The sequence below is a fragment of the Lynx rufus genome, unplaced genomic scaffold (genome assembly GCF_022079265.1).
Source record: "Lynx rufus isolate CCGP_SWC_20201006 ecotype Redwood Valley unplaced genomic scaffold, mLynRuf1.p SCAF_6, whole genome shotgun sequence".
Taxonomy (NCBI): domain Eukaryota; kingdom Metazoa; phylum Chordata; class Mammalia; order Carnivora; family Felidae; genus Lynx; species Lynx rufus.
The window spans coordinates 16,290,173-16,313,051 of record NW_025814878.1 but is presented as its reverse complement, the minus strand read 5'-3'; the positions used below and the strand labels follow the sequence as shown (position 1 = coordinate 16,313,051).

The 22,879-nt window shown below is 40.6% G+C and overlaps 1 protein-coding gene across 1 annotated transcript in view; it reads left to right on the top strand.

The window, feature by feature from the left end:
* The window catches only part of ZC2HC1B (zinc finger C2HC-type containing 1B), a 32,259-nt gene extending 9,409 nt beyond the window's left edge, over positions 1–22,850 (top strand). The window contains exons 5-8 of the mRNA XM_047102991.1: positions 11,175–11,314; positions 14,813–14,921; positions 21,577–21,661; positions 22,134–22,850. Coding sequence (XP_046958947.1) covers positions 11,175–11,314; positions 14,813–14,921; positions 21,577–21,647 — 320 coding nt within the window. The 3' untranslated portion in view covers positions 21,648–21,661; positions 22,134–22,850. The remainder of the gene's footprint in view (positions 1–11,174; positions 11,315–14,812; positions 14,922–21,576; positions 21,662–22,133) is intronic.
* The last annotated feature ends 29 nt before the right edge of the window (positions 22,851–22,879 follow it).

The window sequence follows — 22,879 nt, the reverse complement described above, 5'->3', positions numbered from 1 at the left end:
AGACAACCCAGTAAGAAAAAAGGTGAGAGATGTATTTGAACAGATACATCACAGAATAATGGCCAATAAGCACATAAAAAGATAATATCATTTCTGTCAAGGAAATATGAATTACAACTATGGTGAGATACTACCACATACCCACTTGATGGCTAAAATTAAGGACTGACAATACAAATGATAGCGAGGATGTGGAACAGCTGGAAGTCTCCCACTGCTGAAGGGAGTGTAAAATAGGACAGCTACTCTGCACTGGTATTTTCTTAAGTTAAACACACGCTTATTTATAGAGCAATTCTATACCTAGGTATTTTTGCAAAAAACTGGAAATGTGTCCTTAGAAAAGACTTATATATTAATGTTCATAGTAGCTCTATATAGCATAAACTGGGGGAACCCCCCCCGCAAACGTCCATCAGCAAGTGAGTAGATACAAAAATTGTGTAATTATTTACAAACCAGAATACAATTCCACAGTAAGAAGAAAGTGCTACTATATAAGCAGCAACATGGGTATTCTCTTATGTGAAACTATACAACAGATGAAACTTGAGTGGCAGGAAGGGTGCCTGGTGGCTCAGTTGGTTGCATGTCGCACTTTTGATTTCAGCTCAGGTCATGATCCCAGGGTTGTGGGATCAAGCCCCACGTTGGGCTCCACACTGAGCATGGAGCCTGCTTAAGATTCAGTCTCTCTTGATGGGTATTGAGGAGGGCACCTTTTGGGATGAGCACTGGGTGTTGTATGGAAACCAATTTGTCAATAAACTTCATATAAAAATAAAATAAAATAAAATAAAATAAAATCACTTATATAAACCAAAAAAAAAAAAAAAAAAAGATTCAGTCTCTCTCTCTCGCTCTGTCCCTCACCCCCCTCATGTGCTCATGCTGTCTCTCTCTCAAAAACAAAACAAAAAAACCCAAAACTTTATTGATAGAAAATGGAGTTTTGATTGATTGAGACTGGGTTTGGGGGAATATTGACTGAAAAGGGGCATGAAGGGAACAGTTCTGTGTTTTAAATGAAGTGGTTACACAAATGTGTACGTTTGTTAAAACTCACTGGCCGGTATGCTTAAAATAGGTGTATTTTACTTCATGTAAATTAGTTCACATTAGTGATTCGACATTTGCATACATTACAAAATGCTCACCACGTTGAATGTAATTAACATCTGTCACCGTACAAATTTACTACAATATCATTGACTATATTCTCTACACTATACTTTTTATCCCCATGACTGATTTACTTCTTACTTATTTTTAAGTTTTGAGGGGAAGATGAAACTATTTGGTACTGAAGTGCACAGGAATGTGGAGTAAAGGATTATGTTGGCTGTAATAATTTTCCAGTGTGAAAAGAGCTTACCTTGACTATTCTTAACACAGGAGATTATTTCAGTTGCTGAATGAATGAAATTTTAGAGCTCTATGTGAAAAATAAAGTATATTTTACTTGGGCCACTATAATAGTGTTGAGATCGATCATTGTGGGTGTTGTTGGTCTTTTACCCATTGACAGAGCACGTCCTAATTTTCTGTTCTTGTGTTAGTTTTCCTTGATTAATTTAATCTGCCTTTTTCCTTCCTTCCTTCCTTCCTTCCTTCCTTCCTTCCTTCCTTCCTTCCTTCCTTCCTTCCTTCCTAACCAGAGGAAGCAGAAAAGGAGTAGGATAGGATGCTTTCGGTAATGCTTTTTGTATTGCGTCTGGTGTTTGTTTTGTTTTCTAATGTGAGGAAACTTACAGATTCCTTTTATAAAATTAAAAAACATTTTTTTGGTGAGGTGACCTTTTTTCTTTATCCTTTGTTTAGGATTATTATTTAAGATTCATCCTTTATTGAAAGGGTGATTTACTTATATTGTAACTGGAAGTTTTTACCTCTTAATCCCTTTTACCTATTTTGCCCATCCCCGCACCTCCCTCCCCTGCTGGCAACCACCACTTTGTTTTTTGTATTTATAAGTCTGTTTCTGTTTTTTGTTTGTTCATTTGTTTTTTAGATTACACGTATAAGTGAAATCATACGCTATTTATCTTTCTCTGTTTTATTACCCTCTAGGTCCATCCATGTTAAATTAGTGTTTTCATTTCTTTGGGTAAATATCCAGAAATGGAATTACTGGATTATATGGTCTCTCTCTCTCTCCCTCTCCCCCTCCCTCCCTCTCTCCCTCTCCCTCCCTCCCTCGCTCTCCCTCTCTCACTCTTTCCCTCTCCCCCTCCCTCCCTCCTTCCCTCTCTATCTCTTTCTCTCCATATATATATATATGTTCATTTATTTTTTTTTTGAGAGTGGAGACTGAGAATCCCAAGTAGGCTCCATGCTCTGTGCTGAGCCCAAGGCGGGGCTTGATTTCACAACCATAAAATCGTGACCTGAGCCAAACTCAAGAGTTAGCTTGAGCCATCCAGGCGCCCCTGGTATTTATATTTTTAATTTTTTGAGGAATCTCCATGTTCTTTTACACAGTGGCTGCATCAGTTTCTATTCCCACCAATAGTGCTTGGGGGTTACCTTTCTCTGCATCCTCACCAACACTTGTTTTTTCCTGTCTTTTTTTATTCTAGCCCTTCTGACAAGTGTAAAGTAATATTTTATTTTGGTTTTGATTTGCATTTCCCTGATTAGTGATGTTGAGCATCTTTTCATGTGCCTGTTAGCCTTCTGTATGTCTTCTTTGGAAAAATGACTATTCAGGTCTTGTGTTCATTTTTTAATCAGATTTTTTTGGTGTTGAGTTCTGGGAGTTCTTTATATATTTTGGATACTAACCCCTTATCAGATATATCATTTTCAGATATCTTCTCCCAATCAGTAGGTTGTCTTTTTGTCTTGTTCATGGTTTCTTTCATTGTGCAAAATTTTTTAGTTTGATATAGTCCAAGTTTATTTTTGTTTTTGTTGCCCTTGTCTAAGGAGACAGATCCAAAAATATATTACTAACTCCTGTGTCCAAGAGTTTATTGCCTGTGTTTTCTTTTAGAACTTTTATGGTTTCAGGTCTTACATTTAGGTTTTTAATTCATTTTGAGTTTATTTTTGTATATGGTGTAAAAAAAAGTATGGCCTATTCTCATTCTTTTGTGTGTATCCATCCAGTTTTCCCAACACCATTTGTTGAAGAGATTGTCTTTTCCCTACTGTATATTCTTGCCTTCTTCTCTCTATTCTGTTCCATTGTGTCTGTTTTTGTGACAGGACTATACTGTTTTGATTATTAGAGCTTTGTAATAGAGTTTGAAATCTGGGATTGTGATATCTCTAGCTTTGTTCTTCTTTCTCAAGATTTCTTTGGCTATTCAGGGTCTTTGGTGGTTCCATAAAAATTTTGTTATTTGTTCTAGATCTGTGAAAATGCTAGATTTATGAAAAATGCTAGTGATAATTTGGTAGGAATTGTATTGCATCTGTAGATTGCTTTGGATATTATAGACATTTTAACAATATTAAATTTTTCAGTCCATGAGCATGGTGTATCTTTCCATTTATTTGTGTTGTCTTCAGTTTCTTTAATCAGTATTTTATAGTTATCAGAGTACAGGTCTTTCACCTTCTTAGTTAAATATATTCCTATTTATTTTATTCTTTTTGATGAAGTTGTAAGTGGTATTGTTTTCTTAATTTTCTGTTACTTCATTTAAAGTGCATAGAAATGCAACAGATTCCTGCATATTAATTTTGTATCTTGTAACTTTACTGAATTAATTTACTAGTTCTAACAGTCTTTAGGGTTTTCTATGTATATAGTATGTCATCTGCAAATAGTGACAGTTTTATTTCTTCCTTACCAGGTTAATAGTCTCTTATTTCTTTTTCTTGTCTGTTTTCTGTGGCTAGGACTTCTTGTAGTATGTTGAACAAAACTTGTGAGAGTGGACATCTTTGTCTTGTTCCTGATCTAAGGGGAAAAGCTCTCAACCTTTCACCATTGAGTATGATGTTGTTTGCCATATATGGCATTTTTTATGTTGAGGTATGTTCCCTCTGTACCCATTTTGTTGAGAGTTTTTATTATAAATGGATGTTGAATTTTGTCAAATGCTTTTTCTTCCTCTATTGAAAGGATTATATGAAGGATTTTATCCTTCATTTTTTTAAACATGTTGTATCACATTGATTAATTTGCAGATATTGAACCATCCTTGCAACCCAGGGAATAAATCCCACTTGATTGTGGTATATGATCTTTTAAACATTTTTTATTTTTATTTAGTTATTTTTACTGATGTAGTTAACATACAATGTTATATTAGTTTCAGGTGTGCAGCATATTGATTCAACAATTCAGTACATTACTCAGTGCTCACCATGGTAAATGTAGTCACCATCTGTCATCATACAAAATTATTGGTGTTACTGACTATATTCCCTATGCTGTATTTTTCCTCTCTGTGACTTACTTATTTTAATGTGAATTAATTTGAATTTGGTTTGCTAATATTTTGTTGAGGATTTTTGCTTTAAATTTCATTAGAGATATTGGCTTATAATTTTTTTTTTTTTTTTTTGTAGTAGTAGTAGTAGCTTTGGTTTTGGTATCAGGTTGCTGGCCTCATAGAAGGAATTTGGAAGCATGTCTTTCTCCTCAGTATTTTGGAATGGTTTGAGAAAGGTAGATATTAACTCTTTAAATGTTTGGTAGAATTCACCTGCAAATTCATTTGATCCTGGACTTTTGTTTGTTCAGAGTTTTTGGATTGCTGATTCAATTTCTTTTTTTTTTTTTTTTTTAATTTTTTTTTTTAATGTTTGTTTTTGAGAGAGAGACAGAGAGCAAGCAAGTAGATGAAAGGCAGAGAGAGAGGTAGACACAGAATCTGAAGCAGGCTCCAGGCTCTTAGCTGTCAGCACAGAGCCCGATGCGGGGCTTGGACTCACAAACTGTGAGATCATGACCTGAGTGGAAGTCAGATGTTCAACTGACTGAGCCACCCACGCGCCCCTGCTGATTCAATTTCATTACTGGTAAATGGTCTGTTCAGATTTTCTATATCTTCATGATTCAGTCTTGGAAGATTTCATGCTTCTAGAAATTTATCCATTTCTTCTAAGTTGTTCGGTTTGTTGGTATATAATTTTCAATAGTAGTTCCTTGTAATTCTTTGTATCTTTATATTGTTGGTTGTACCTTCTCCTCTTTCATTTCTAATTTTATTTGAGTTCTCCTTTTTCCTTGATGAGTCTGACTAAAAGTTTCTTCATTTTGTTTATCTCTTCAAAGAATCATCTTTTATTTTCATTGATCTTCTCTATTGCTTTTTTAGTCCTAATTTCATTTATTTCTGCTCTGATTTTTATTATTTCCTTCTATTAACTTGGGCTTTGTTTGTTCTTTCTGTAGTTCCTTTAGGTGTGTAAGGTTAGATAGCTTATTTGACATTTTTCTTGCTTCTTGAGGTAAGCTATATTGCTGTAAACTTCCTTCTTAGAGCTGCTTTTGCTGCCTCTCAAAGATATTGAAACATTGTGTTTTCAAATTCATTTGTTTCAGGGTGTGTTTTGATTTCCTTTTTGATTTCTTTGTTGATCCATTGGTTGTTTAGTAGTAGCATGTTGTTGTAGATGTAACTGATTTAACTACTTTTGTGTTTTAACTTTCATACTAGCTTTATAAGTGATTGACCTTTACTATATGTTTGCTTTTACCAGTGAAACTGTTTTTTTTCATAATTTTCTTACTTTCTTACTTATGGCCTTTTATTTTACACTTAAGTCCTTTTAACATTTCTTGTAAGGCCAATTTAGTGGTGATGAACTCTAACTTTTGTTTGGGAAACTCTTTATCCGTCCTTTAATTCTGAATGATAACCTTGCCAGGTAGAGTATTCTTGGTTATAGGTTTTTTTCCTTTCAGCCCTTTGAATATAGATCATGCCACCCCTTTTTAGCTTTCAAAGTTTCTGCAGAATAACTTTAATGACTAAATGACTTTAGTTTTAGCAGAAACTAAAAAATCAGCAGATAGCCTTATGTGGAGGATTCCCTTGTATGTAACTAGTTGCTTTCCTGTTGCTGCTGTTAAGAATCTTCCTTTATCGTGATTGTTGACATTTTAATTATTACGTGTCTTGGTAGACTTCTTTGGGTTCATCTTATTTGGGACTCTGTGTGATTCCTGGACCTGGATGTCAGTTTTCATCCCAAGGTTAGGGAAGTTTCTTCAATATTATTGAAGAAATTATTCAAAATTATTTATTTCTTCAGTAAATTTTCTGCCCTTTTTTCTTGCTTTCCTCCTTCTGGGCCCCCCATGATACGAATGTTAAAATGCTTGATGTTGTCCCAGAAGTCCCTTAACCTATCCTCATTTTTTTTTTCTTTTGAGAGAGAGAGAGAGAGAAAGAAAGAGAGAGAGAGAGGCAGAGAGAAAGGGAGAGAGAGAACCTTATAGGCTTCACAACCAGCATGGGGCCTGACATGGGGCTCGATCTCATGACTGTGAGATCATGACCTGAGCCAAAATCAAGAGTCAGATGCTTAACTGACTGAACCACCCAGGTGCCCCAACCTATCCTCATTTTTAAAAATTATTTTTTATTTTTGCTGTTCAGTTTGGGTGATTTCCACTACCGTGTCTTCCAGATTGTTGATCCATTCTTCTGCATCCTTTAATCTATGTTGATTCCCTCTAGTGCATTTTTCATTTCGTTATTCTATTCTCTGATTGGTTCTTACATTTTCTTTGTCTTTGTTGAAGTTATCATTGACTTCATCCACTCTTCTCTCAAGTCCAGTGAGCATCCTTGTTAACATCACTTTGAACTTTTTATCAGGGAGATTGCTCATCTCCATTTTGTTTAGTTGCGTGTGTTTTTGAGATTTTGTCTGTTTTTTTATTTTTTGTTGTTTGGCATATATTCTCTTTTTTTGTTATTCTCTGTGTTTGTTTCTATGTATTTGGTAGGTCACTTATGTTTCCTGGTCTTGAAGGAAGGTAGATGTCTTGTGTAGAAGGCCTATAGGACCCAGTAGTGCAATCCGCCCTGGTCACCAGAACCAGGAGCTCCAGGAGTGTGCTCTCTGTGGGCTGCTTGTGCCCTCTCGTTGTGACTGGGCCTTAACTGCTGTGAGTGCACTGCTGGGCGGGGCTGGCCCTTGGCATAGCTGGCCGAGCAGCTTGGCTGCAGCTGCTGTGGGCGTGCTGGTGGGTGGGATTAGCTCCCAGCGCAGCTGGCTAAGAGGCCTGGCCACAACTGTTGTGGGTGTGCTGGTGTGCCAGAAAATAATCTTAATAATTGCTTCACTTTTGCTGGGTGCTAATGAAAATATAGCTTAAAATAATGTGAACGTAGAAAGATCTATGGCTGTGATTTTAATAATACTTTGGCAACAAGCCTTATATAACAAAAAACATCTTTTATGAGCAGTATTTCCTGTTAATAGCAGAAGCTACAGGGTTGATGGCTACTTTATAGTTCTTTAGTCAAATAAACAAAACTATGTCAGCTGTCCTGCTGTGTGGATTTCTCTAATTTCCACATTGGATTTAAAATGTGGGGATTATTGTTTCCTTAAAATAAATAATTCTCTTTGTAAGGTCTCATCACATGTACAATTTATTTTTCTGCCCTCATGTTCTTATGCTAAAACATAGCTTTATAATTAAATTCTTCCCTGTGCCCTTAGTATAATTTTAGGCACCAAACAAAACGATTATCTAAAATAGCACATTTTTCATTACTATTCCATTAGACTATGTGAGGATTTTATATTAGTCCGTATATTCTCAGTCTTAAATACTAGAAAACATATACAGTTATAACTGGGGTTATATATAATGCGGCCTACTATGCATGAGTTTGCAGATCATTTCCTTGTTTTCTCAGCATGATTCCTGATTTCATGACTCAGTTTTTGTGACATGCGTATATTTATTGTAATTCTTCCCAACTTAAGTAAATGTGCTAATCATTCAACTTTCCAGGATGCTGTGATACTTTATAGGAACAATGATAGAGAATATTTGCAGTTGAGATTTTCAGTGAGGCCTGGGACATTTAGTGCCCATTTCACAGGCTTCATAGACATGGACACTCAACACAATGCTTACATTTTAAAAATGATGCTTGCTGAATGTTTTTGAGATCTGGCTACCTTTCCCATAGTCGTCCTAAGAACCCATCTGTAGTCAGACTTTAAAGATCATTACTTTGGAAATAAATAGCACATAGTGACTTTTATGACACCATTATTTTTTTTTAATTTTTTTAAATGTTTATTTATTTTTGAGACAGAGAGAGACAGAGCATGAACGGGGGAGGGTCAGAGAGAGAGGGAGACACAGAATCCGAAGCAGGCTCCAGGCTCTGAGCTGTCAGCCCAGCGCAGGGCTCGAACTCACAAACTGCGAGATCGTGACCTGAGCCAAAGTCGGACGCTTAACCTACTAAGCCACCCAGGCGCCCCACGACACCATTATTGATAGAGGAAGAGGGGACTCAGATTGAGATGACGGTGGACCATGTAAACCAGTCATGCTGTGTTCAGATTATTGTTGCAAAACCATTTTTTTTCCATTCTCAGAGTATTTGAAGTTTTCTTCCTCTGCCCCTTTATTATTATTATTATTTTAATGTTTGTTTATTTTTGAGAGAGAGAGACAGAGCACAAGTGGGGGAGTGGCAGAGAGAGAGAGAGAGACACAGAATCTGCAGCAGGCTCCAGGCTCTGAGCTGTTAGCACAGAGCCCGATGTGGGTCTCGAACTCAGGAGCCGTGAGATCATGACCTGAGTAGAAGTTGGGTGCTTAATCAGCTGAGCCACCCAAGCCACCCCTTCCTCTGCCCCTTTAAGTCTTGACTTCCTGTCCCTCCTCTGGGCCCCTGGAGGACCCAGTGCTTCCTTAGAAGCTTACATCATGAGTGGCACTTGTCTACTTCTTTGCCTAGCCTTCTAGTTTTCTCTGAGATTTTTGTTGGCAGGGAAATACACCTCAGCTTTGTTGTGTCCCTGATGGCATACAGCGCCACACAGAAGGGTGGCAGTGAATCAATGAACAAACAAGTGGGAGTGAAGAAGCCATCCAGTCACTGCCACGATCACTGTCTTTGCACAAACTGAGTAGGGTTTGTGTTAGCAGCATTTCTGACCAAAGCCTTGACTCTCAGCTGGTAAAACTCAAGAAACCACCAAAGCAAGAGAAGAGTTATAGGTTTGCTTTCTCCATCACCACCATGAATTCTGCACAATAATGGCACTTCCAATTTTACTCTTATAAGCAGTTTCATTCCTGTTTGGTAGTTGGAAACGCAAGCTTGCTGGGCCTGTTTCCTTATAGTAATAGGATGTTCCACCTGCCCACTGTACTGAGCCCTAGTGTGACTTATCTGAGTTAACTTTCACAATAGCCTGATGAAATAGGTGCTGTAGGGACTGGGGAAATCGAAGCTTAAGGGATATTGAGTAACTTGCCGATGTTCTCGCATGTAGCAGGTGAAGAGCTCAGGTGCAAAACCAGTCAGGCAGGCTGCAGGGCCTTCATCATGTCCCAATGCTGCCCTATTTTATTCTGTTCAAGGGAAAAACCTTTACCACTGTGGGAAAACTTTGTTTCTGCAGAGTCGTTGTGCCCCCAACTATAAACCAGTGCCGGGCACGTAATAGGTGTTCAATACAGATTGAATTGATGATTACATACTGCCTTCTAGGATGTGAAATAAAAGGTTAGGCGAAGTGCTCATCTGTTATATTCCAATTTCTTATATATGCCAATTACTACATTTTACTAGTATTCATTCTAGGAAATGATTTGTTCCAACAAAACTCTCCCAAATTGTTTTAGAAGATGCCTTCAAAAAGTCTCTTAATCTTGAAGACATCACTGCTTCAAACAGTCATGCACCCATGTAGATGTGGATGTGGGTGACTATATACTAATCCAAATTTCCGTACCAAGCGTAAGGTCGGTGCTATCTCAGATCTTTCCTGGCACGGGGGAAGGGGAATGTTACTCTCTTCTAGTGCTCCTATCCACTTTGTCATCCCTTACCGGTGCCTAAAACAAAACAAAAAGAAAATCTCACGTTCCCGCGCACTTCAGAGGGGTCGGCTCCAAAATGGCTTTGCCGTGAACGTCTCCTCATTCTACAAAGGCCGTGGTTCTGGCACATCGCATTTCGCTCACTGGTTAGTCATTACAAACAAGGGCCAAACGGAGAGCAGTGGGCAGCAGCACAGAGGGTCCTGGTGCCCACAGAGCTGCCCGGGAGGTTCTGACCCTGAAGCTTTCCTACCACTCCTCCTGCTTTCCCCTTTCTCCTTTTTGAACCCCACCTTTTTCTTTTTCCTTTACCTCCTTCCTGAACTTATTATTTGCCTCCTTATTTAGGAGTTGAGTAAAAAAAAAAAAAAAAAAAATCAACCACTGCAGAAGTAGTGTGTTTTTCTGCCAGTGACACTGACTTCAAATCCCATCCCCCACACCCCCAAATTTGAAACACCTTCCTCCTTCTATAAAGAGCAAGAGGAGCCCCATAACCTCTCTGGTGACCTTCCGTCCCACCCAGTACCACAGCCTGGGCTTTTTATTTTCTGTGTTCTTCACCGTCATCAATACCAACCGTCTGTGATCCTAGGACTGTTTTCTTTACATAAGGATTCACTGAATATCTCATTTAATTGAGAAGTGCCTAAATATAATGAGTCTATTGTCTAAGAAAATACCACATATGGGGCACCTGGGTGGCTCAGTCGGTTGAACGTCCGACTTCGGCCCAGGTCATGATCTCGCGGTCTGTGAGTTCGAGCCCCGCATCAGGCTCTGTGCTGACCGCTCAGAGCCTGGAGCCTGTTTCAGATTCTGTGCCTCCCTCTCTCTGACCCTCCCCCATTCGTGCTCTGTCTCTCTCTGTCTCAAAAATAAATAAACGTTAAAAAAAAAGTTTAAAAATTAAAAAAAAGAAAATACCACATAAACATTTTAAAGAGACACATTTAATTGAAATAAATGTATACAGGAGAAAGATGTCTCCCCATGCTCTGTCCTTTATTTCCGCCTTTGTACACCTTTCCCTCGGGCATAACACTGTCTCAAACCATAGTCTGAGACTTTTGCTCTTTTATGTTGGAGCAGAGGTCATATCTCATTTATTTCATTTCATATAGCCCATTCCAGGGTTGTTTTTGAAACATTGATTGCCTTTTGTTGTTATCTTTGCATTTAGATTATATTCAGTGCCCATACTGTATGAGGAGGTTTAATGAAACCGCAGCCAGCCGGCGTATTAATTTCTGCAAGGATCAGTCTTCTCGCCGAGTCTTTGATCCAGCCCAGACAGCAGCCAAAATGGCATCCAGGGTGCAGGTAACTATCTCTCCCCAGGTGTTGGCTCCGTGCCCTTGCGTGTTCGGGGTGAGCAGGTAGGGTTTGCTAGGGAACCGAAATTACCCATCCCCAGAAGTATAAGGATCAAGGTCGCTACTCACTGTCATTCATCCTCATGGAAGTTGGCTTCTTTTGAGGCATGCTTTCTAGCTAGCAGCACCTTTGGATATTATAGAAAAAAATATTTCTACAGTGTTTGAAGCTTCTCAGGATGAAGCCTTGAATATATAAGTAGTGTTTCTGTAGTGTTAACGGTAAAACCCTGTGCATGTATGCAACAGTAACTATCAGCCTTAGTCATCCAGAAAAGCACTGCGAACCTGAAGCGGGGCTGGCCGAGTGGGCAAGCTGTCGTAAGGAAGACCTGTGCTGTAGGTCGTCTGTGTTGTTCTCTGATAGAGGAGGGGTCTGCAGCCTTTTCTTTAAAGCCATAGAATCAGCAAGGTAAAGTAAATGAATGGAAACAGGCTGTTACAAATAGGTACGGGTAAGTAAATGGACGGGCTGATCTGGAAGACAACAGACTAATGAAAACAGAACTGAGGTCCGGCAAACAGCTTCACACACATCAGCGGCCCCAGGGATATAACTTACGATATACTATGGAGACTGTTAGTCTCATAACATGACTCCGATGCCAAGGAAAGATTAAACTGGCCTGAATACTTGAGGGTATGAAACATTGAGAAAGATTTCCACAAAATCCAGTATGTAATAGGGGGTGGGAGCTTGTCCAACAGTAGCATATCCCGCGGACTCTGGACTCTGAGCTCTGTCTCCATACACAGTGGACGGTTACTGAGTGTCTATTCTGTCCCAGACACTGTGCTAGGTGCTGATTGATCAGCATTTGTAATTCAACAGAAGTGGAGGAGGGCTTGGAAACGAGGCAGTCGGAAGCTGTGGGATTTGACCTGTGCAGGAGCGCTATGGAGGAAGAGGCCAGTGTGATCCATGGGAGCCTTCAAATAAGAGCAGCTTTTCTCCTTGAATATCAGATGGGTTCAGCAGCCTGGAGTGGGGGTCGGGGAGGATATTACACACAAAATATCCAGTTTGTGGCCTGAGGAGTGCCTGTGTGCGAGGGGGAAGGGGCGGGTGAGGGGGCATCAGATCTAGAAGGGCTTCCACTCGAGTCAGTTCAGAGAGGAGGAAAAGAGGAAATGGCGAGATGCCCTCAAATCTGAGGACCTCACACAGGAACTGGAAAGTCCCCCCTGAACCCAGGAAGTCGTCCTCTCCACTTTCTCAACTTGTCTCTTCTTCCTGGCATGCTTCTGCTAGCTCCCCTCTCTGCAGATCGCCTTTCTTAGCTCTCCTGTCTGGTTGTGACCTGCCTCCTGTGTCATTCTGTGGGCAGTGTCAATGGGTTGAATAGTGCAGACTGGAGTGACACAATTGGTGTTTTAGAAGGATCACCTTTGCCACTAGTGGTCAGATGGATTGGCCACGGTTAGGAGTCCCAGCAACAGATAAAGAATGCGGGCCCAGAGAAAGAGGACTAACGGGTTGTATGCGGAGGAAGAATTTGAAAATGGGGGGTCTGAGACGCCAATTGGATATGGGCTAAAAGAGGATCAGGGTTGACAAGGATTTTAGCTTCGGAGCCCGAGAAGGTAGTATACTATACATCTAGATAAAGAAACACAGGAAGCAGGAGATAGATGTATTGGTGGAGCAGGCAGGGTGGTTATGATAAATATAGTTGTAGAGATTCAATCTTTATACCTGCAATAGCATGGGAGCAGTGCGGCGTGGAAGGAACCCAGATTCTGCAATCACTAGTTAGGGTTTGACTTTCAATTCTTTAATTTATTATCCGTAGGTAAACTTAGACAAATTCTTTGAGACTCACTTTAATCCGTACCTTGCCACATTGTCGTGAGGATTATAGACAACATAAGCAAAGTGGCTTGCACACAGGTCTCCTCTGCCTTTCCTCTTTCCACGCTGCCCCACCCTCCTCCTCCTCTCTGGCCATCCTCTCTTGTCAGTGGGACAGGCACCACAATCTGGGGGGTATATGATGCTTTGGGCTTGAATTCAACTGAGTTGGAAAAGTTTTCTTTCTTAAAGTTTCTTTTTTTTAAAAAAAATTTTTTAAAAAGTTTATTCATTTATTTCTGAGAGTGTGAGAGACAGTGAGCGCTAGTGGGGGAGGGGCAGAGAGAGAGAGAGCAAGAGAATCCCAAGCAGGCTGTCAGCACAGAGTCCGACGTGGGGCTTGAACCCACGAACAGTGAGATCATGACCTGAGCCGGGACCAAGAGTCGGATGGATGCTCAACCGACCGAGCCCCCCGGGCGCCCCGGAAAAGTTTTCTAAGTGAAACTCTACCTACACCTTCTAAAGCAGGGAAGGGCGCATTACATTTCTTCGAAATGTTCTAACCAGTTCACGAAGTTCGTCACATTAGTGGGGCCAAAGGGAGCCCAGGGAAGCAGCAAACGGAAGTGCTTTTTATTCCTGAAGAAGGCCAGCTGGCCGTCCTGAGTGTAACCAGTGACTTGGCCCTGTTCCTCTCCTTGTTTTCCAGAACTAAGTGGTGATTGGGAGCGCAGAAGAAAAATTAGCTGCTTTCTGAGGAAACTCCCCATAGAGTGTATCTGAACAGCAGCCCTTGTTTGTCTTCTGCCAGCTTCGCCACTCAGGGGCCGGGCTCATAGTGGGGCCCATTCAGAGTGGAGCAAGACGGGAGGGGTCATCTTACTGCTGAAGGGCTGTTAACAGCACAGCTGAAATGTGTTTCTATTTTAAACATAATCAACTTTAAAAATGTGTTATAGCCTTCACCAAAAGAGACCAGTACGGGCCTCTGGAAATAGCTGTCTTTGTCTGCTTGGGGATGAGCTGCCTGCTGTAGCCCCGCGGCTATCCTTGCCCACGTGAGAACTCTCACTTGGAGTAGCAGGTTATCTTTATACAGTAGTTGCCATGGAGATGTTGGGACCGGTAGCTAGGTAGGAAGCCCCCGAAGGACCTTCGGGTCCTTATTCTGTATTAATGTAACTGTTCAGCTACCGCTGCGCGGCAGGGAGGGGCGTGGTGTGGAGATGATGGAATTCTGTGTTTAAAACATGTGCTGCCTGCCAACGTCTGTTTTTCTTCTCCGTTCGTGGATTTAAAAACAAAATCATCCTCAAGTAAAATGAACAACTAAAATGTTCCATAACTGTCCTTATTGACATTAAGTGATTTCTTATGTCTCCATACAATGAATTTTACAGGATTAACATATCACCACTCCCCTCAGGGGTTGATTATGGAGTGCAAGTGCCAAAACCCAGACGTGACTCTGAGAACCGGCAGGAGGACAGGCGAACGAGGGTACAGGGTGTGCGTGTGTCCCCTCCCCGTGGGTGCAGCATGTCCTGGAGCTGACCCCCATCTGCTACTGGTTAAGTGGCAACAGCTTTACCTCCTGAGTGCTACCTGAGGTTACAGACTTGTTCCCCGTCTCTCTTGCTCTTCCTGTAGGCTAGGGCTCAGATGAGTCCCAAAAAAGAGCCAACTGTAACCAGTGCCGTGAGAGTGTTGCTGCAGAACAGGGCCCTGGGATCCCCGACTGTGGTCCCAGCTAGGCCAGGTGAGTCGGAGCGAGCGAGTCGGCTATCAGATGAGGGACCAGAAGGGAACCACTGTTGGCTTTGGGATTTGTTGGCGGTTGAAGAAAGCTGTGACATACAGTGTTGCTTTTGGGTGTAAAGATATGTGGTTTTGTTTGAGGTTAACACTTATTTGCCAAGAAGGAGCGTTTCCGAATTTATCGGGATTTGATAACTCTGTTGATATACAGAGTCAGATACGATTAGAACAGGACGGTCTAGAGCCATCCTTCTCTGGTCTTGTGAAATTGAAAAGAGGTTAAGAATGGGATATAGCAGTGTGTCAGGTATGGTGTGGAAAATAAGAGAAGAAAATGGAAGAGCCAAGACATGGCAACAACCTAAGTGTCTGCTGCTGGATGAAGAGTTAAAGACGTTGCATATAGACATGATGGAATGTTATGAAGCCATAGAAAAGAAGGAAATTCTGCCTTCTGTGACAACACGGACGGACATTAAGATCATTATCCTAAGTGAGATAGTTCAGACAGAGAAAGATAAATACCGTGTGATCACACTGACATATGGAATCTAAAAGAAGCTGAACTCATAAAAACAGGAAGTAGAATGGTGGTTGTCCTAGGTGAAGGTGGGATTGGGGAAATGATGGTCAAAGGGTACAGACTCCCAGTTGTAAGTGCCGGGGATCTAATGTACGGCATGGGGACTTTTGTTAAAAATATTGTGTTATATACTTGAAACTTGCTAAGAGAGTAGATCTTAAATATCCTCACCACACACACCCACCAAAAGTAACTATGTGAGGTGATGGATGTGTAAAAATTTTTTGTGGTAGTTATTTTGCAAGATATATGTGTATCAAACCATCCTGTTGTGCACCTTAAACCTTCATGATGTTCTAATCAATTATATCTCAATAAAGCTGGGAAAGAAAAAAAAAGGGAAATTTTCCTTGCTAGAACTAAACAATTTCTTCCAAGTAGCAAAAAGGCATAACCACCATTAAAGCACTTCCTATGTGCTAGAACCATTTCATTTTATCCTCCTAATAATCTCCCGAATGTTTTAATCTGTGGAAAGGGAAAGAGGCTCGGAGAGGAGAAATTATTTGTTCAAGGCACACGACCGGTAAACCTACATGTGTTTCCCCTCTGCACTGAGCTGCCTTAATAAATGTGGCATTCTTCTTATGATCAACATTATGCTATGAAGGCAATGTGAATTCACTCATGACCATATTGTTGCCTCTGATCAGAAGTCATATTTTGAAGAAGTTCTCAGAATCAGACCAGGAACTGCCAGTCTCAAAGCTTATAAAGTCACCACACCAGAAAGCTTTTGTAGTTTTGAAATTCCTCATGAGTTGTTTATCATGGGCTAAAAATGGAATGGGACATTTGAAAAAGATTCCCTACAGGCCTGTAAGCCCAATCTATTCATTTTTTTCCTGATCTGTGAAAACTTAACAATGGGGTTTTAGTTTTCACTTAGAGAAAAATAAATTCAAATTGTACGTGTGTTTATTTGGTAAAACTTGCTATTTTTCTAAATTATAGATTAGTGTCCTTCAGGAGAGACAAATTCTTTCTATTATAGTTTCTTTCCTTATTTTTTCCAAAGATTATATTGCCTCCCTTCCAGTGAAAAGCCCTCTTTTAAGTTTGAGCTTGAACCTTACTTGCCAGGAGGGAATATTTCTAAATTCATCATGATTAGAGAACTCTGACAATGTGCAAAGTCCGGTCTGAGTACAGCAGTGGAGATAGGGCCTTCATTCCTTGGTCTAGTAAATTTGCAAAACGATTGGGAACGGTTCGAGAAGACAGTGTGTCAGGGTGAAAATAAAGGAAGAGGTTTTTTTGGCTTGGGCTAAGTAATTTCTTCAAAGTAGCAGCAAAGCGTAAGTGAAAAAGTCCTAAACTACAACTCAGAAGTCTCATGTCACAGTATGTGACACATCCCATAATGTGTCTTGGGATGTGATATGTCCCAGCACTTGACATTAGGCAGAATGTTATAGACACCATTCTAATATATCAGAAAATAGATTGATAGCCAGTAGGTCTAAGCAAAATAGTATTATGTTTGCTCTCGACGAGTTATGGTGGTTTATGACCACTGTGATGTGGCTAAGTAAAAGGCACATTTTTTAACATGGCTCACACTGGGTTCTATACCACCACCACCTCTGTGTTGTTCTTTAAAAAAAATTTTTTTTAATGTTTATTTATTTTTGAGAGAGAGTATGAGTGGGGGAAGGGCAGAGAGAGAGGAAGACACAGAATCCAAAGCAGGCTCCAGGCTCCCAGCTGTCATCACAGGGCCCGACGCGGGGCTCGAACTCACAAACTGAGATCGTGAGCTGAGCTGAAGTCGGACACTTAACTGACGGAGTCCCCCAGGCGCCCCTGTGTTGTTCTAGGCGGTAACAGGCCTGCACACTCCTGACCCAGGGCTCTTGTTGCTCCTTTGGCTGAAGACCAAAACAGTCCCCCACTGACCTGCACTGCTCACTCCCTTCAGGTCTTTATTGAGTGTCGTCTTCAGAGTGACCCCCCCCAACCTCTGTGTTTAAACTTAAACCCTCCATAATTCCCTTTGTAGTCTTTTTAAAAACTTTTTAGTGTCTACTTATTTATTTTGAAAGAGAGCATGCATGCTCTAGCAGGGGAGGGGCAGAGAGAGAGAGAAGAGAGAGAGAAAAAGTGAATCCCAAGCAGGCTCCGTGCTGCCAGCGCAGAGCCTGACATGGGGCTCGAACTCACAAACCATGAGATCGTGACCTAGGCCAAAACCAAGAGTCAGATGCTTAACCTACTGAGCCACCCATGTGCTCTCCCCCTTTGTAGTTTTTTAATATAGAATTTATTACCATTTAATATTCTGTATATACTTTTCTCCCACCACCAAAAAGGAATTTAAGTTTCAAGAAGGCTAGGATCTGTCTCCTTTGTCTATTTTTAATTCTACTGCTGTATCTCTACCTGTTGGAACTGTTTAGAGCACATATGAGATATTTGAGAAACACTTTTTTGAATGAAATATATGGGAGAAAAGTAGATATCTTGATTCTGTAATTTCCCACTTAAATTATTGGCATGTGAATTAGAATTGTCATGTTAATTAGCTTTAAGAGGTAGTTTTTGTTTTGGTGTGCCTGGGTGGCTCAGTCGGTTGAGTGTCCGACTTCGGCTCAGGTTATGATCTCACAGTTTGTGAGTTGGAGCCCTGCATCAAGCTCTGTGCTGACCGCTTGCTTAGAGCCTGGAGCCTGCTTCGGATTCTGTGTCTCCTTCTCTCTCTGCCCCTTCCCTGCTCATGCTCTGTCTCTTTCTGTTTCTCAAAGATAAATAAATGTTAAAAAAAAAAAAAAGAGGTAGTTTTTGTTTTATTTCAGGTTTAAGATGCTTTTAAATTTTAATTTCTTGGAGTGCCTGGGTGGCTTAGTCAGTTAAGCCTCTGACTCCTCATTTCAGCTTAGGTCATGATCTCGCAGCTTGTGAGATCGAGCCCTGTGTTGGGCTCTGTGCTGATGGCCTGGACACTGCTTGAGATTCTCGCTGTCCCTCTCTTTCTCCCCTACCCCATGTGCACAGGCACTCTCTCTCAAAATAAGCATTTAAAAAAAAATTGAATTCCTTGTCTTTTCCTGTAGTGTCACCTGCTTACATTTAAATATAAAGTCTCTGGTTGGTATGCCTTTAAATTAGTTAACATTTCATTTGGAGTCATTCTGGGGAGAAAGCATGCTGAACATATAAGAAGTATATTCATCTCAGGGGAGATGAATTCTTAAAAATGTTTAAGGCTTAGAGAAAAACATTGCCTTTCACTAATATAAAGAGGCTCTGATATAAATCAGATCTGCATCTTACTGTCCGTTGTTTCTGTTCAGCTCGGTCTCAGTGTATTTGAGAATAGGAGAATCTTTTAAAAAATTGTGGTTGCTGGGCTTTGCTATTTCTAGATTGATAATCAGTAGTTTAGGCCACTTGGTGTCACTCGCCTTCCACATAAATCCTATTATTGTCTTTCATCTAGCTGGCGGTGAACTCTCTAAAACTCTGGCTTTCATTCTTAACCTCTCTTGAGTAAAATAAACATGTAGTACCTTCCAGGTACAGCATTTTGTTCTAAATTCAGTCAGGGGAGATACGTGTGCAAAAGTCACAATCTTAGGAGAAGATAAGCGTGTGCGGGAAGATCTCTGATTCAAGAAAGCATGTGATGTATGAAGTTGACACAGCAGCTGCCGTGGGTGTTCAGAGGATTCATTCATTGAACATATTATTATGCATGGTTATTTCTTATGCCCGTAGATTCTTAAAAGTCTAAGAGAAGAGGCAGTTAAAAATTATGTCAAATATTTAACAATTAGAAGTGAAAGTCCTAAGGGAATACAAGAAAATCATCTTTGCTCAGGAGGCTTTATGGAGGACGTGTCAGCCTGAGAGAGAGGAAGCTTCATGGGGGTGGAGGCATTCGGGATGAGCTTTCAGGGTGAGCTAGATTTTGACCAGTGGAGAAAAATTGAAGATGGAACAAACAAAGATAAGAAAAGGAAAATGCAGAAGACATACTTCGGAAACAAATGGCCCAAAGCATAGCAACGAGTTGGGGTGTGAGCAGAAAATCAAGTTAGAACGGAAGGCTGGCCCTGGAGCAAGGAGGGTCATAAATGCTCAGTGAGGCACCCAGACTGGATGTGATAAACGCAGACGCTGATGTTGCCTCCTCCGTCACTGGTGGCTGCATAAGTTAGGCAATCACGATGGCCTGGGATTTCTCATTTCGAGCTATTTTGTTTGTCTGCAGAAAATTCTTTTGAGGGAACATTTTTTAAAAAGTATCACGTAGGAAATTAATGCTTAGTGTGGAAAATACTGGAAAATGGAGAAAAAGAAGAAAATAAAAGACACTCATAATTCCATATCCTGACATGACCACTGTTAACACCGATACCGTTTTCCATTTTCCTCTACTTACACTTTTTTTTCCCTTTTATCAAAGTTTGGGATCATAGCCCCTCTACTCATCGTGACTTTTTTCACTAACACATTTTGAAGATTTCCCTATGGCAAAAAGAGTTTTGTCTTCGAGCACTGTATCACAGATTACTTATTAACTCTTTTCCTGGTAGTGAGCAGCTAGGTTGTATCCACTTTTTTGCTGTGCTAAGTAATTCCCTTCTTCATGGATGATGGCCCAGACTGACGTCGAGCAGTCTTCTGAGCACGTCATGTATCATCTCGTTCACACCTCACAGTAATATAGTGCACACGTAATTGTCCTGTTCCTGGTTTACAGGTGAGGGAAGCACAGAAAGCCTAAGGAACTGGCTCAAGCCACTTCATCAAAAGGGGTAGAGCCGACCAGACCTTTGTCTGCTTTGGGAAAACTGGGTCAAAAATGAAAACATTAAGGAGATAGGCATTGATAATATTGTAATCATTACCTGTAATACTTATGTATGGAAATTGTTGTGGAAAAAGATATATAGATCTTTTACTCACACGAAGATTCTAATGTTCAGTTGCAAAGTGAGCTTATAGCCTAGTTAGCAAATATACAACCGGTGGCTATTTGCTCGAGGGTTTGGGTGTAAAAGGGACTGGGTTTCTGAGAAGGTACTGCTGAAAGAAGCTTCTCCAGGACTTTCATACAGAGCAACTAAGATCACTGTGTCAATACAGTTCTGGGCGCTAGACCTATATTGTGTCATGTATTCACTGAATCGTATTGCACGACTTTGTTGGGGTGGGCTCTGCTTTTATTTTTGGATCCAGTGGATTTGATGAAGGTAAGCATGTTCCCTGCACTGGCATCCCCTCCTTACTAATTTAATTATGTAGCAGATGTAACGAGTATCAAAGGGTCAGTTGCCGAGTCTTTGGAAGACCTAAAACTTGTAGGACTTTCAGTAAAAGGAACACTGAAAACTTTTTCTACTCCCATGTCTTTTGATTAGTTTGATCCACGATGTCCTTGGGTTGTTTGGTAACTCCCCCTTCATAAAACACGGAGTGGAAAGGAGGCCTCTAGGACAGAAGGGGATTGTTCCATTTTACAAAACAAAACAAAAAAAAGATTTATCTGAGACTCCTGTCCCATACCATGCAGTACAAAACAGGCCATGGTATGGCAGGCTTGTATCTACAAACTCCTCCACCCTGATACCTAATAATGCTGCTGGGCACAAAGGAAAAGAATCCTGTTTGTGGAATGAGTCCATCGCTATGAAAATAAGCCCTGGGAGGAAAGGCATCTCATGCTTCCATAAGGCTTATCAAACCCTTTCTGGAATGAGAGCAGGCAAAGAACTGTGAAGACACGATATACTCAGGGAACATTTCGAAAGCCAGGACAGCAGTGGGGAGAGTCGGATTGTATAAGTGGTGGCCCGCCTGAGGTGCTGGTCCCAGAGGGCCCAACCGCGAGAAAGGGAAGCGCCAGGGGCAGAGATAGAGAAGGTGCCTGGGACTGTCCCTGTTTCCCTTATTATTTGGCCCAAGATAGAGACTGATTATTTGTCTATAGCTACAAAACAAAACAGAACAAAACAAAAAGGAAGGAGAGACTTCTGAATCCAATGTGAGGATTTCATAATCATTCCTTTTTTTTTTTCTTGCTAATGTTTGCTTTTACATAATAACAAATCTGTTTATGTCTGCAAAGGATTAGCAGTGGACCCTGCTTCTGGAGCAAAACTCAGACAAGGATTTACTAAATCTTCTAAAAAAGATTAACTCCTCGAGGCCAGGTAAGGGAAAAAAAAAAAATTAACCTCTAATCCAGGTGTTGCTAATCATTTAATGTGTAAGATCCTATTACTGAGCCTTTAAGAGAATGAATCCATAGCAGGCAAACCAAAGAGAAATTTGGGTAAACCCTCCCTTGGATTAACCAAATAGATGCTCTTGAAACATACTCTTTTGTTAAACATATAGTTTGAAAATGATATTCAGCTTCTGACTGGTAAACCACAGGAGAGGGGAATGAGCCCTCATTTTGACCTGGAAGGCTACAGCCCTGTCCCTTCTTCCACATGCATTTCCCCCAAAAAGGCCATTTCCCTGAGATGGATACTGAATCGGACTGCTATGGAGACTTTTTTTTTTTTTTTTTTGATATTGTGATTTTTGTTGTTAAAACTGTAATGAGGCCTATATTATTTGACATTCTCAATGTGGAAACAATGAAGTTCTAAAGTAAATGCCTTTTTTTGTTTTCAGACGGTCTCCCCTTATCAGCCTGCGTGGCTGTGTACCCAGGAATGCCACCTAAGGGGAGGGAAAGGCAGACAGCTGTTCCATAAGCCCACGATTCTTCTTGAGACGTCATGTAGAACAAGTAAAAACCAGATTCAGATTTTCTTCTTCTTTACTCCCTTTAAAATTTTCAAAACAGTATCATTAAACAACATATCAGCCTGCGTGAAAGTGGTTGAAGTTTTGGTGGTTTTTTTTCGGACATTTAATAGGTCTTTAAAGAAATGTTACTTTGGTGTTAGAACTTTTTGGTGAAACAGTCTTTGGAGTTCTATTTACTGGCATTATTTACTTACTAGGAGAATCGGTTTTTTATCCAGCTTCAGTCTATATAATGTGAAATCCCATTTTTGATATTTTCTTCTGATAAACTTTAATTAGTAAATATCCTAAGTTTCCATCTGTATACGACGAAGAATTGTCCCACACCAGTGCACACAATTTCGGGGGAAACGCTGCAGTGGAGGAACAAGATACAAGAACCTTCCCGTCCTGTGGGAAGGATGCTCTTAAGAGGCCTCAGGCTGTTTCTCATGGCCAGGTCAGAAGTCACCTGCTCAGTTTGCCTCCGGTTTCTATGGCTCTGTGGGGAGGTGGTGTCTCAACTCTTCCTTCTCCTTGCCGTCCTCTGGGTGAATACACTCTTTTTGTAAAGTCTTTTGTACTCCTGCTTTTTCATGTAAGAATTTTTATTTAAAAAAATTGTTTTA